The 16,235-nt window shown below is 39.8% G+C and overlaps 1 protein-coding gene across 2 annotated transcripts in view; it reads right to left on the bottom strand.

Moving 5' to 3' along the window:
- Positions 1-2,996: 2,996 nt before the first annotated feature.
- Atp6v1h (ATPase H+ transporting V1 subunit H) overlaps positions 2,997-16,235 on the bottom strand; it is a 71,262-nt gene continuing 58,023 nt past the window's right edge. For both annotated transcript variants that reach the window (XM_038347333.2, XM_038347332.2), the window contains one exon: positions 2,997-3,343. In XM_038347333.2, coding sequence (XP_038203261.1) covers positions 3,283-3,343 — 61 coding nt within the window. In that variant the 3' untranslated portion in view covers positions 2,997-3,282. The remainder of the gene's footprint in view (positions 3,344-16,235) is intronic.

Raw genomic sequence — 16,235 nt, forward strand, 5'->3', positions numbered from 1 at the left:
GGATTTTAGGATATAAGGGGAAAATGTCTCCTAGTAAACAGGCATACAGTACCAAATCCAGAGCTAAATAAAATGGAGATGGATGCCCAATAACTTAAAAAACCTTTATAGACTAGGTTGTAAAGGGGGGAAATTGAAGTTCTGATTAGAACCAAACTATAAAGCATGAATTTTAAAACACAATTTTAAAGGCCGAAAGTTGGGAAGAACTAGGGCAAAACAGTGTCTTCTGAATGTAACAAGACCTCTAAACTCATGAACTCACAGCAGTTGTGGCTGCTTGCACAAAACCAAGCCAGTCAACATTCAAGCATTGATGGGGAGGGGCGCACTAGCCCCCAGTCCCCCACCCATAGCCGAGGAGCTACTGGCAATTGATGGCCACTAAAGGAGAGTCAATTTTATTTAGGGTGTGGCTCAGATAGATTGACCACATTCAGTTATATGGCTCCACATTGTGTGTATACGGGCAACACAAATTGGGACTGTGTTTTGTGTGTGTTTGTTTGTTTAAAGAGTTGAGAGGGTGGTATGGCAGGTAGAATTCAGAAGGTGGTGGTGGAAAGATTTGGGGAGTAAGCATGATCAAAATACGTTCTCTATATATATCAAATTCTCAAAGATTTTAAAGTACATTCAAAATAAAAATAAAATCTCATTTACAAACAAAAATCTTGCCATGGAAAGAAGTGTACCCTGCCAGTGACTGGATTATCATCACCAACCCATGACTTCTGAGTCCATGTTTATGCTGAAGAGGATATCCATACAAGTCATTGAACATGGGGATGTCAAGCTGACACCTACACAGAACCTTCACCCCTAATGTTCTAACATCTTTGGTATGAGAAGATACTTAGTAAGCTACGGAAAGAGAAACAACCCAGCCACAAACCCTTTGATCTACAATGCTATCCTGCCTGCAAAATAAGCCAGGGTAACGGTGGTATAAAGCTTGTGGGTGATCCGTCAACATCTGATTTGACACACAGTCCATGAGATGGAATCTTTAACTGACACTGCTGAGGTGACCAAGAACCAGTGACTAGAGAGCCCAGGGACCTAGGGTCAAACCAAACACTACTGGTCTCAAAAAAGTAAATCATAAAGTAATAATAAAGTATTCCTAATGATATTCTACTCTGCTATAATAAGATCAGTGCCTCATTCAGTCATCACGGAAGCTTCCTCCTGCAGTAGATGGGAACAAATTCAGAGACCCACAGCCAGACATTACACACACACACACACACAGAGAGAGAGAGAGAAAGAGAGAGAGAGAGAGAGAGAGAGAGAGAGAGAGAGAGAGAGAGAGAGAGAGAGAGAGAGAGAGAGAGAGAGAGAGAGAGAGAGAGGCAGACAGACAGACAGACAGACATCTTGGAACAGTAAGTACTAAATGGGGTATCTCCATCAAATCTCTCCCCTAGAGCTCAAAGAACCCCGAGGAAGGAGGCAGAAAGAGTGTAAGAGCCAGAGGGATGGAGGACACTAAGAGAACAGGCACTGTGAATCCACTAAGAACCCATGGAGACTGAAGGATCAGACACATGCCTGTGTCTGTAGCAGATCTTTATAGCTTTCGGTTTAGGGCTTTTGTGGGACTCCTGTATGTGAAGGAGTGGGTCTCGGAGTCTTGTGCTTTCTTCTTAGCCCTTTTCTATCTGCTGGTTTACCTTGTCCAACTTCAGTGTGATGAGTTTTATCTTATTACATTTTAGCTTGTTTAAAAAAATCTTTCTTATAGTCTAAAAGAAATAAAATATAGGCCGGGTGGTGGTGGCGCACGCCTTTAATCCCAACACTCGGGAGGCAGAGGCAGGTGGATCTCTGTGAGTTCCAGGCCAGCCTGGTCTACAAGAGCTAGTTCCAGGACAGGCTCCAAAGCTACAAAGAAACCCTGTCTCAAAAAAAAAAAAGAAAAGTAAAGTAAAAAGAAATAAAATATATAAAATGTAACAAAAATTCATTCAGGGTTTTAAAATTTTTCTAATTAAAGTCATTCATTTTGTAACAAACAGACTGTATCTACATGATAATCCCATAAAATCACACTGGAGGTAAAATGTCCTACACAGAGTGATGTTATAATGGTCTGGAAACTACAGCGCATGGCCTTGCTCACCTGTGATGCCCCTTATAACAAGAATGAAGTACTGACTCATAGTAGTGCAAGACTGCAACACAATTATGTACATACATAACACTGACAGCGGTAACAGCCAATCAAGGTCTCTATTTACTATCTTTGTCACCATATTAAGTGTATACTCCTTCTACTTATCACCACCTTTTACGGTCTTCATTGCAACAAGAAGCCAAATCAAGAGACTGATTTTGACCCTGCAAGTTTATGTACATGTACTCTGTGATGCTTGCACAATGATTAAATTGCCTAAAGATATACTTCTCAGGACATACATTTTATTAGTAATGCCATATAGGTAGAGGGAAAGTGTGTGTGTGTGTGTGTGTGTGTGTGTGTGTGTGTGTGTGTGTGTGATGTATAAGAGAGAGAAAGAGTGATGTGCTTATGTGTTGCTTTTATTGGTTAACTGAATAAAGAAACTGCCTTGGCCTGTTGATAGGGTAGGTGGGGAAAACTAAACTGAATGCTGCAAGAAAAAGGGAGTCAGAGAGAAGCCATGTAGCCCCGCCTGAGATGGACGCTGTAATTTTAGCCGGTAAGCCACAGCCTTGTGGCAATACACAGATTAATGGAGATGGGTTAAATTAAGATGTAAGAGTTAGCCAATAAGAAGCTAGAGCTAATGGGTCAAGCAGTGTTTTAAATAATACAGTTTCTGTGTGATTATTTCAGGGCTAAGAGGCTGAGAAATAACTAGCGGCCCTATTCCAACAACAGAGAGGTCAGTGATCATTTCAAAACATTTACTTCCATCATTACCTGGAAATGATTCTCCCAATTTTGATTTGAAATAGTGTAGTAAGACTTTTATTCAAAGTCCATATAAGGAATAATTAAAACAAAAGAATGTTTGGAGTGAGAATACTTTAATTATATTTATTTCCATAGAACAATAAATACAGAAATTACAAGCAATGTAAGTAACAGTAATATTTCCCTAGAAACAGACAGCATCTACTTTTATACAACTTAACAAGCAAACACCTTTATTCCCCCAGGAATTACCCCTGAGAAAAGCTATACAACAAAAAAGAAATTACCATTAAATTAAAAACTATTCATTTTTGAACCTAAGGATTGAGGTTCTCACTCCAGTGGTCCATCAGAGGTGCAGAAAAGCTTAAGAGGTCAGCTCAGCTCCGAGCAGCAGCAGTCTGAGGCTGCTCTGACTGGAGTTGTTTGCCAAGATATTCCCTAGAAAACAAGAACATGGTAGTATGAGAAATTAAGACTTCAATACAGAGAATCAGTAGGCTAAGGCAAAAAGATTGTGAGTTCAAAACCAGCTTGAGCTATATAAGTCATTTTTAGGTTATATGTGAGAAAGAAATTCAACATGTACCTCCAATATGTATATCTTTTGCATAAACTCACACATCACATAGAAACCAGTGAGGCAGAGTGTATGGGACGGTTCTTTACTTCACACACACACACACACACACACACACACACACACACACACACACTGACCAACTTTTTTTTTAATAATGAACTAACAAGGAAAATAAAATATTTTAAATGACCCCTAAATTTTTATTTTAAAAAAAAACCAGCTTGAGTTTAGAATCAGGAGATGGGTTTGCACTTGACCTGTCCCCTACCACAATCACTGTGAGATCAGAGGGCACATCCTTCTGCGAGGACTAAGGCAAACACTGTGTGAGGCTCATGGCCCAGCAAGGGAGCCCAGGGTCTGTGTCAGAGACATCCTTCCCACCTCCTACCCCATCAATTGGTCACTCAATCACTTCTTTTTGTCAGTTCTAACTTCAAAGATTAAAGGATTAGGAGAATTCATAAAAAGTTAAGTCAGAAACTAAAAAGTCAGCGATTCTCAAATGAGCCTAATTATACCAACTATAGTCGCTAGAAATCCTAACAGGCAAAATTGTGCACCTTAAAAGCCAGAAGACAGAACTTCAAAATGTTTGCACCAGAAAAAAAAAAAGAAAAAAGATGTTTAAAGTAATAAACTAAATATGGTGACTTTATCATAATCCAATACAAATATAACCTGAACACAATTTATCTAGCCCATAGATACAAAGATGGCAGGTCATTCAGAAACAAAATTAACCCTGAGAATATAACTAAGGCAGTTCTAAGAGGAGAATTAACAGATATACAATCTATACTACAAACGCAGAAAGTCCGTAAATAATCTAATGCCACACCTAGAAAAACAAGTTCCTAGAAAAACAAGAACCAAAACATAAAAGTAGTACATAGGAAGAACTAATAAAGATCAGGGCAGGAATTAATAAAATGGAGAAGAAAAGAATAACAAACAGATCAAAGAGGTGGTTCTTTGGAGAGGAAAAAAAAAAAAAAAACAAAAACAAAAAACAAGACTGACAAATCCCTGGCCAAACTGAACAAAGGAAAGAGAAAATCCAAGTTAAATGAAGTTAGAGCTAAACGGGGACATTGCTACAGATTTCAGTGAGATGGGAAGACGTACTAGGGAGAACTTTAAAGACACAAAGCAAAAATAAAATAAAGCAATGGAATGGAATATATAAAAGAAGAGGCCTAGACACATATGACATACTAAACTTAAAAAGATAAAAACAACATAGATCCACAATGAGAAATGATACTGAAGCAGTAATTAAAAGTACAGGACTAGATGGATTCGCTGTATCTAAACATCTAAGAAAGATCTAACATCAATACCCACAAAGCAGAAAAAGAAAAGAATACCACTGAGCTCATTCTATTAAATTAGTACTATCCATCATCATAAAGGTTCTAAAAAGAGTACATATGGCGCTGAAAGATGGCTCAGTGGATAGGATCAAACGCATGTGCACACACACGCACACATCCACACACACACTCATACACCCTCTGCTCTCCTCAAATTTAAAACAGAATTAGATGCAACATACTTCAAAATAGTCAAAGCTATGTATCACAATTAGACAATAAATAGTCTGAAAGCATTTCCCTGAAAATCTAGGCAAGAAAAGGATGTATACTCCTCTACTCCTATAGTGCTTAGGCAATAAGACAAGAGAAAAACATAGAAGGGATACAGACAGGAAGGGATGAAGTCTAAATATCCTTATTTCTTGATGACATGACACATGACACTCTACTGAAGAAGGTAAAGACTTCACCTGAAAACTTTTCTATGTGATAAACACTTTCAGTAAAATTGCAGGATGCAAAGCTGACATATAAATGGGAAATTAATATTTTTAAAGTAGTCTACATTTTTAGTCACAAAGAAAATGCAAATTAAAACTATTCTGAGGATCTGAGTTAGCCCAGGTACAATAGCTTTCATCAAAACAATCAAAAGCAAATGACAAATGGCAGTGAGAATGGAGGAAGAGGAAGCCATAGTGGCTGGTCAGAGTGTCAAACAGGTAGAACCACCACAGAACTCAGTATGGAAGCTTTTCAAATGCAGAACTCAGCACACTCCCAAGGATATATTCAAAATTTTCTATCTCCTACCAGAGATTATTGCTGCTCTGTTTACAATAGCAGGAAATGATAACTCAATTGTGGTAAACGTATACAAAATTATTTTATTAGTAAAGAAATAAAATTTTCAGAAAAAAATAGATGCATCTGGAAACTATTGTATTATGTAAAGTAACTCAGAAAGAGAAATACTACATGTGCTCTCCCATATGTGGATGTTGGCTTTCAATCTGTGTATGTGTAAACATGTAGGTCTGCATATCATACAGGTCAAGACATTAGAAAGGTGCCCAGGAGAGGAGATGCTGAGGAAGTATGTGTGGTGGGAGGGGGGGAGTAGAACACATATGACAAACATATGTAGGGAATACAAGAGAGGAAGCAAGGAGACAGACTGGGTAAGGAAGATTAACCAAGGGCACATGCCCTTTCCCACAACAAAGAAGCAGGTGTATGTTCCCTTGTCCACCACAGGACAGTATGAAGTCTAGCTGCCAGAATACTGGACCCTGAGTACTCTTAATTCAGGGCTGCCCAGTCCCACATGTTTTATGTAAGAAGGAGTGTGAAAAAGATGTTAGGATCCAACTTGTTTAAGTTATGTTCTTAGGCCAGGCATGGCTGTGCACACTTTGGTCTCAGCATTCAGATGGCAGAAGGCAGGCAGATTTATATAAGGATAGCTTCACCTCCATAGTCAATTCCAGGCCACAAAGGCTACAGCAAGACCCTGCCCCAAAATAAATAAGTAAGAAACAATAAATAAATAAATGTTCTTCTGGGTGTCTACTATATCAACAGCTGAGCTATTGTAAGGAGGACGCTTGTTCGTTTTCCGGCCGCCCAGACTCCAGAAATAACCACAGAAACTGTATTAATTAAATCACTGCTTGGCCAATTACTTAAGCGTATTGCTAGCTAGCTCTTACATCTAGAATTAACCCATCTCCATTATTTATATTTTACCAGAAGGCTTGTGGCCTACAGGCAAGGTTTCAGCGTATCTGTCTCTGGTGGAGGCTGCTCCATGGCTTCTCTTGATTCCCCTCTTTTCTCCCAGCATTCAGCTTACTTCAGCACTGCCCCCCCCCCCACACTCTGCTCTACCCTATTCCAGGCCCCAAAACAACCTCTTCATTAACCAATGGTATTCACAGCATCACTGAGCCTATCATTTAATATCTTCTCTGAACTATACTGTAAGTATTCATACTAGATACACAATAAAAAGTGTGTATGTCAGTCAGCCTGAGAATGAAATATACTGAGCTAAGAGTCTGCCTGCAAGCAAACAAATCCAGACAGACAGTAAGAGATTTCTGATTTTTTCTGAATAGTTAAAATCTGAAACTCCACTTGGACACCTACTTTAACATGCAACAGATTAGACTTCAGTCTCTCCTGGTAAATATCAGTGAGTATTCTAATTTTTACCCACACTAGTGAGCAGGGATCTGCCAGGCCAGACCACCAAAATAACATTCACTCACAGTAATATAAAATAATCTTGTGTTCCCCAAAAAATGGTCAAAATGGTTAAAATAAATTATGATGCTTAAAATAAATTATGATTTTATAGTTATATATAATAAAGACTCCTAATGGGAATGTAATATAGTTATGTAAAGTTTAGGTTTCAAACAGAATATTTAAAATTTATAAAAGCATAACATATGAGCAAATGGCTCTGTAGAGTACTGGAGATTGAGCCTATGATCCCAACATTAAGGAGCCTGCAGTATGAGCAGGCTAGGAATTTAAGACCATACAGTTGTCTGTATTAGATAACAAATTCCAGGACAGACCAAGCTAAAGAGTAAGACCCAACCCCTAAATAGACAGACAGACAGACAGATGAATAAAGAAATACATAAATAAATGGTTTGGTGGAGGGAAAAAGAAAAAAAAAGCAGTGAATTTTGATTTGAAATGCTTAATGTTTATTTTCTTACTATTATGTCACAACACTGAACCAGTGCTCTGTGAGCAGACAGGCCTATATTTTTATATATTTAATTTATTTTACATCCTGACCGCAGTTTCCCTCCCTCCTCATATTTCCTTCCTTCCCCTCCCACCTGTCCCGAATGCACTCCAGCTCCTTTTCTGTTCAGAGTGGGGCAGGCCTTCCATGGCCATCAACAGCATGGTGTAAGGTAAAGTACCCCAAATGCTGGCAGTAACATGTGGATACACGCTGACAATACCTGCTTACACTTTTAAATTGTATTCTGGGTCAGATGGGTCAGTCAAGTAACTTCTTCCTTGGTAAAACTCTGATTAAATTTCTGTAAAGAATCTCTCATCCTTTTCCCATAGTGCTTTTCTGTTTTGTTTTTGTTTGTTTTGTTTTGTTTTTTGTTGTTTTGTGATGTTTGCTTTCATTAGGGACAGGCATAACAACCTTCAGACATACACACACGTACACACATATCAGAATCGGGAACAAATTCATACATCAGACATAAGCACTACTCACAGGTGCAGGGACAGACAGATCAGACACAGACAACAGACTACAGACATACAAGACACAGGGAAGGAACCACAGAATTCAAACTTGGTTTCACTGTTGGTTAAAATAATCCAAGAGAAAGTTGCTGTTTTTGACCTTATTGTATTATCAATGAACCAGAGTCACAAACAAGTAAAATATTGTACCATCAGCAGATCACTTCTGCATGCGGGATACTATAATTCCCAACAGGGCAAACTGTACGAGAAGCACAGAAACACTACCTCAAAGATACTGTCAGTTTCAAAAAGATGTTTCTTTAAAATGCATTATAATAAGTAAAACAAATAATTTCAGGTACTTGGAAGAATTAAAAGTTAAAATCACCACTTATAGGACTGATGATGAGGCTTAGTGGTAAGGTGCTCGCCTGGCATGCTAGAGGCTTGAAAATCCATTCCTAGTGCTGCAAATAAATTAATTTACATAAAATTCACTATTTGTATGATTTTATGGAATGGAGTGCTAAGATACGTTTGATATTTTGAAAAGATGCTTTACTTATGTTAAATACAGCTGTGTAGTTAGTTTTCATAACTCTATAGGATACTTTACTTATGTTAAATACAGCTGTGTAGTTAGTTTCCTAACTCTATAGGTGAGTGACATAACAAGTACAGTGAATGAGCCAGAGATCACGCTCATGTTGAAAAGCCAAGATAAACATCATTAATTTAGTGTTCAAAGTTTGAAGACTAGGCTAACAGCTATTTTACCTGATTAATGTACTCACAATTCATATCCTGCTTTTCTTCTAAAAAGATCGGGAAAGTACTTAGCCGAAGGGAGTCCTGCAGAGCTCAGATTTCCCAACAAGTCATTTGTTTATCAGAAAAGGCTAAGTTGCTTTCCATTTTGGAGGTGACAGGACTATTACCCTAAAGCTAAAGTCATTCCAGGAAATGGGATGGAAAGGCATCTCTTTCCATCAACAAAGAGCCAGGTGCAGCAGGCAGCGATTAAAAGGAGGCACAAGGAAGAGAAGGCCAGGCAATCAACCCACTGGGGCTCACCCATTAGTCCCCAGCCTTGAAAAAGCAGCTCTGATTACTGAGCAAGACCTGCACACAGCCAACCTTCTGCACAAATGCCAGGGCGTGGGAAGAACAAATAGAGGGAGGGGACAAAAGAACAACACAATAATAACAAAGACGATGACAAAAATCACTCAGAAAATGCAGTCATAGTAGATGCAACAGAAATTTTTAAAAAGCAAGAATTTGAGCAAGGGAACGGAGATCCAGGAGGTAAGCAATCACAGGTGATGACAATGTGAGAGACGTAGAAAAGACCAGCTCCACAGCCACACCTCCTGCACATAAAGCACCTCATGGAGAAAACTCGGGCTAGGGTGGATACAAGCAACCTTTCACATGCTATTCCAGGAATGCCCTACCTAAGAAGTGACAGCACATCCAAATTTGGGGCGCACAGACCTAGGTTCAAACCTACCACACAGAAGTCAGAGAATGCCCAGGCTTTCTGTCAATGATTATGAGAAGGAAGTGTGAGGATAAAGGATGTCCCAGGCAGGTGTGTCTTGCCCTTCCAATGCCCAGAATAGGACTGCCACTCCATCCTCACAGTGACAAGGACTAGGGAATGCTCTGTGCATCCATAAAGAGTTGTTGCTTACTACCCATTATTTGGCATCATTTCCAATCCCCAAATTGCAAGTTTGAACACAGAAAGTTAAAATGTTCAGTTATGAAGAAAACAATACTCAGTGTGAATTGGACAGTCCATCTAACAACCAGATTCCTACAACAGTAATGAAAACACCTAACTCAGAATTGCCATTCTGGATTTGGCTCATTCTCCACATGATCCATTCCCTAATCAAATTAAATCACTTTTTACTTCTCTTTTTCTAAAACTTTATTTATTTAGTATAAAATAAAAAAGTTTATTTATTTAACTTTAAATAAAGTTTGTTTATTTACTTGTTTATTTATTTAGTATGCGGTGTTCCGTCTACATGTGTGCCCACAGGCCAGAAGAGGGCACCAGATCTCATTACAGATGGCTGTGAGCCACCACGTGGTTGCTGGGAATTGAACTCAGGACCTCTGGAAGAGCAGTCAGTGCTCTTAACCACTGAGCCATCTCTCCAGACTCATTATTTCTCTATCTTAAAACACACACACACACACACACACACACACACACACACACCAGCTAGTATTCTCTCTGTCTTTTGTCATCACCATTACTGTTCAGTCAGGCACAATACACTTATCTCTAGACCACTCCACCTGGTTTTCAGTTTTGCCATGTCAGGACGGGTGACAGTGGGATGCACACTTCTTTTCAAGGAACTCTTTTATATAAGGTTCTCAGGAAAATGTTATTCTTAAAAGTAAAATGAAAGGCTCCCTGCCATACCAGTCTTACCTCTTCCCATCTGCCCTTCTGTTCTGTAGTAGTTTCCTCTGATTTGATATATTCCCTCCAGCAAGGAGGTGGAACTTATGGAACCTGATGGTAAACAATTCACCTATCTGGAAGCAGAAACTTGCAAGACTGAAGACCACTCTCTACTTTTTAAGAAGTAAACAACTGCTGGAGGAGGAGATTATGACCTGCCCACCCTAGAGGAAACTTGGGAACCTGTCCAGCAGCTTACAAGTTACGCAGAATATTCAGGGATGCAGCTGTCATCAACATCATTCACGTTCTGGTGAATGTGATTCTGTTGATACAAGGGTTTGAGTTATGCTTGCTCCCAAAAAGCAGCCCCTTGGCCATTGTCCTGTTAGTAACACCCTGTTCTGGCTAATTTTTATGTCAACTTGACATGGGCTAGAGTCCTCTGAGAGAGGGGCGTCTCAGTTGAGAAAATATCTTCATGAAATCAGGCTATAGGAAATCTGTGGTAATGTAGGAGGGCCCAGCCCATTGTGGGTGGTGCCATCCCTAAGCTGATGATTCTGGGTTCCATAAGAAAGCAGGCTAAGCAAACCATAAGGATCAAGCCAGTAAGCAGCACCTCCATGGCTGCTGCATCAGCTCCTGCCTCCAGGTCCCCGCCCTGAGCTGCTCCCATGAAGAACAGTGCTGTGGGAGCCTAAGCCTCTCTTAAGACCACTCTCCTCCCCAGACTGCTTTTGGCCATGGGATTTACTCAAAACATTAGAAGGCAGCCCCCAAAAACCTGACGGGTTCACCAAGATGAATGACCACTATTTGGTTCAATTCCTGACGTAGACCTGCCTCGCAGGAGACACTGCGATGTCGGCTGAAATTTGTCTCCCCTCTCCCCAACTTCACAGCCCTGAGCTTGCTTCCTGGTCCCCAGAAAGTAAGCAATTTCCTTTACTGTGAACTGTGTTCTGACTCGCTCTAAGGCCCAAATAAGACCAAATAAACATGGACTAAAGACCTTCGAAACTAAATCAGCTTTTCCTGTAAGTTGTTTCAGGTGTTCCGTCACAGCAGGAAAAGCTGGCACACGCAGATTACCTCTTGATAGAATACTGTAAATATTAGGCTGAATAAAATATATTCATTTCACTATTCGTATTTGTTTAAATGTGGTTTTTCAGAAGCTGTGAATTCCTCTTGTGGTTTGTACTGGTGGCCCAATTTCACTTCTTCTCTAAACTACACAGTACAAGACATTTCTTCATGCTCTGCTCCTCTTATATCTACACTGCACCAGATATGGACCATGAGCTAGAAGAAGGCAGGAAAGCATGCAGACCCAGATCGAGCAGCCTTTCCTTGTGGTTTCTTCACTTTTCATATGTTAGCTGCTGCTTAAGGTTTTGCATAGACATACCTCCTCTGGAATTTTGTCCTGTAAAGTGCAGTGCTGTTTTAACACCTAACACTGCAGTATAATTTGTATTCCTGCCAATTCTCCGCCAAGTCTCTAAGGCCTCTCAGGGCAGAAATGTGCAGCAACAGTCTAGAAAATACAGCGAATTAAACTGTGGATGGGGTCATGTTGCAGAAGGTGGGTAGAGCTCATGTTATGCAATGTGGTGGTCATGAAAAATTTGGTAACAGTAAGAGGATTCTGAATGCCCAAATATCAGAAATCAAAATCAAAGGCATTTGATGTGCCAGTGTTTCTGGCAGTGCTGCAACGGGCACTTTCCTGCAACCTGGTTCTGCATACAGAGCATTACACTGCACTGCATCAGGCTGACACCAACGCAAACAAGGAACACCACAGCTGCACATTATGAACTGTGGGGTTCACTGTACACAGAAAGTGTTCTGTTCTTATAGAAATGTAACAGCTTAATTACGGAGCACAAAGGCTTTTAATATTCTCTTGTCATCATTCTTCAATATGCGATTATCAAATTAGTGAATCTTTGAATATACTCTAGGTGGAAAAGACACTAATAAAACAGAAGTGTTTAAGAAGCCCTGATCTAGAGCAAGGCTTGATACAAAAGAACCAGGCCAACATGTCTCTGAAGTCAGGAAAGCTGGAACTGCTATTTGGGTTGCTGACTTGAGTTTCACACAAAAGTAAATAAATAATAATTAAAATGAATTGTGGCTTGTAATTAAACCAGAACTTCCAACAGTTCCTGAAGTCATCCTAAACATATTCCTCTGCCATTTTGTGTATATATTTATGGGATGTGGTGATCTCAGCATTGATACTTATAAAGTCAAAATACTCATCAATTATGAAAAATACTGAACAATATCCATGTCCCACAGTACCAAATATTCAGCCAGGATTTAATCCTTTTTATGTAAAAATTTAAAAGCATTTCCATCCCCTCAGTATGTAAATGCTTCATCTTAATAAATGGTAAGACTGTATGCATACCAAAGTGATATGGGATTCCCCTCTGTATGCTGTGAAAACCATTGGTTAATAAAGAAGCTGCTTTGGGCCTATTGCAGTGCAGAGCAGGGCAAGAAGGGAGTTCCAAGCAGATAAAGGAAAGAGTAGGCAGAGTCAGTGAGACGCCACGTAGCTACCACGGGAGACAGATATGCCAGAACCTTGCTGGTAAACCTCGAGCCTCGTGGTAAAATATAAAATAATACAAATGGGTTAATTTAAGATATAGGAGTTAGCCAGAAATATACTTAGACTATTAGCCAAACAGTATTGTAATTAATACAGTTTCTGTGTGGTTATTTCAAGTCTGGGCAGCTGGGGAATGTATAAGCAGTCTCCACCAACACCAAAGAATTGTTTTAAAATAAACTTCTTTATAGTTTATTATCAGTAAATATTTGATTGTATACCTACTTCATAAGTTGCTTGAGCAAAACAGTGTCATCAGTGGGTAGTTTAAGAAGCTGTGGTCTATGGAAGGAAGCTGACGTAAGTGCTCGATGCACTGCTGACAATTCACAATTCTTTGGTAGTAGTTACGGTTCTACTTCCATTGTGAACAATTACAACTTTGAGAGTAGGTGCTGAAAACCTTTTGGACAGAGCAGGTGCCTTCTTCAAACCTCTCCCCACACAAAGCAGGCACAGACAAGTTAAGTTTATAGTTTGTATCTTTAACATGATTACAAGAAGAGAGGCACATGGATGTTTCAGGAAACAGAAGAAGTAACTTGTGACCAGTCCACTGAGCACTAGGCACCAACTTAGCGGAGGGAGGGTAATGGGAACTTGGACGTTTCCAGAATTACATGAAGCAGGTTTATCACTCACAGACAAGAAGAAACAAAAGAAGCCTAGAATTTGCAACAAACATCTCCAGGGCTCAGGAAGGCTGCCTGGGAAGTCTCAAGAGCATGTGCCTTATTTGTACCACAGCTGAAGGAGCCAGGATATAGCTTCCCTCTGACACTGACCAATGAGCAGCCCTGGCTGGAAGCAAAGGCACTTCTCCAGGAATGTTAAGAGGCATGTGCAAGTGGAGCCATCTCAGTGTGAACAGCTAAGCTAGAAAATAATGAAGACTCTGACTGGGGCCTGTTAGCTTGCTGCTCTGCAGAACTAAGTAGGTCTCAGTAGAAATGCCAGTCTGCATCTACAGAACGGAAGAAAGCTAATGGCTATAAACAGGAGAAATCAGTGGCCCAGAGGGAAGAGGAAGAGAAAGTTGTCATTTTGCTTCCTGCCAGCTTTCTGGTACCCAGTTGAGTGCAATGACTTCACCTAACACCTAAGAGATTCTGTACGTTACCTGATACCCTTATTGTTACATTTAAGCTATCTTGCTAAATGTTTTCCTAACATTACTATTGGTCATGAACATGAACTTTTCTAAACAATTTATTGTTTCTTTATGTCTAAAAATTAAAGAAAGCAAAGACCTGTGTGTGGGTAGAGCTGAACGACAGAGCACTTGCCTAGATACCTAAAGCACTGGATTTTGACTTCAAAACTACCAAGCCAAACTAAAACTAAGCCATTCACTCCAATGAAGAGAACACACAAAAAAATACACAGTAATCTAAATATCTTACAATTTGCTTTCATTAAACTGTATTCTCATGGGAAAATAATCTCTAACTTCTATTGAAAAGGTTAATAAAGAAAACTTTTCTAATAGCTTTATAAAGCCCAACACATGATCAGCCTGTAAAGATTAACAGAATTTTCAGAGAAATCATAACTGTGATAGGAAGCAGACATTAAGCGACATTCTTCTCAATATAAGTATGGGAAATGAACAAAAAATTTACCTTATTTTTATTCCCCCCTTCCTTCTAACATGGATACTCCATTTATTAGGCAATAGAAAGGGAAGTAAGATAAAATTCTCCTGGCAATGAATGTCAACTGCCTAGCCATTCCTGCTGCCTTCCTAGATGAGATTCTTACTGAGCCATCACACAGTCTCTGCTAGAATTCAGTTTCCTGTGTACTAAATACAAACTGCTGACTCAAAAGATTAATAAAAGCTAAAATCCCAATGTGTATTTCCAACCTTTAAAGAAAAAATTCCCTCAGGTAAAAAAAAAAATCAATGTATGCCAAAATAAATGAGCAAGAACCTATTGCTGTCAATCTTAAAGCAGCTTCTAAAAGGTCACTTCCTCATTGCAAGGAGACAAATCTAACAGATACCACCATTAGCACATGACTAAAGTAAACATCTCCAGCAAGCAGGCAAAGTGAGGCAGGACTTCTCCCTGCAAACACCTCCAATGGGGTTCATGTCAAATGTCATAACCAGACTCTAGTAGACAGGAAACATCAAAGAATTCACATTGGGAGCCTTCAACAAAGCTGCTGTTCTCTAGTCTTGCTTCACTGTAGAGCACACCTAAGAACTTAGACTATGGGAGCAGCTTAGGTGGCACACACGAAGTCCTGGTTTCAATGCCCAGAGCTCTATGATTTAGGCTAAAGGTGCACACCTGTAATCCCAACATCTGCTGTTGGAGACAGGAGGATCAGGAGTTCAAAGCCATCCTTGCTATATACTAAGCTCAAGGCCAGCCTGGGATACATAAGAATCTGTCTTAAAACACAAGGAAAAAAGAACAAAGGAAACCAAGTAAAAAAACATGCCAATAAAATGCAATGTATGATTCTGGACTACATTAAAAAAATGTAGTCCAGCACATAGCAGACCAGGGAATTTTAATGTAATCTACATACATCACCACGTCACAGCATGAAAGAGACTGAGTATTCCAACCTTAAGTGTTTAGGGCTAACAGATCATCCTGAGATGTGATCACATCTGAAGTGTGCTACTCTCAAATTTCTTCTGGAAGAAAAAGGACACACAAATATATTCAATAGCTACAACTGGGGGATGCTCCAGATGAAAGGACTATTTACTCCCACTGAAATTATTTCCAGTTAAGAAGTTTTTCTCCGTTACACTCTCCTTGCCATTGTAATTAACAGCATGGATGCTCCCCCATGCCGCTGAAAGCAGGTATGCCGCAGGACCGACCCTGGGTCTTCCAAGAGCTCACTGAACCAACTGCAGGAGCTCAAGATCTGCCACCCCAAGCTCACCACATGGAAAAGGAAAATCTCTCACTTATTAAAAATGTCTTTAAAAATACAGAGACATTCAGATGACTGTAATTACATTTAATCTTTCTGATGTCATATGTGGCCCTTAGTTGGGAGTCAGCTGCTCCCACTCTCCGAGTTTTGCTGTGGCGACACTCCTGTGACTCAGAGAGGGCCTCCGCCTGACAGCTTACTTATACTCCCCTCGTGCCTCCCAT

This window comes from Arvicola amphibius, chromosome 11 (genome assembly GCF_903992535.2).
Source record: "Arvicola amphibius chromosome 11, mArvAmp1.2, whole genome shotgun sequence".
Taxonomy (NCBI): Eukaryota; Metazoa; Chordata; class Mammalia; order Rodentia; family Cricetidae; genus Arvicola; species Arvicola amphibius.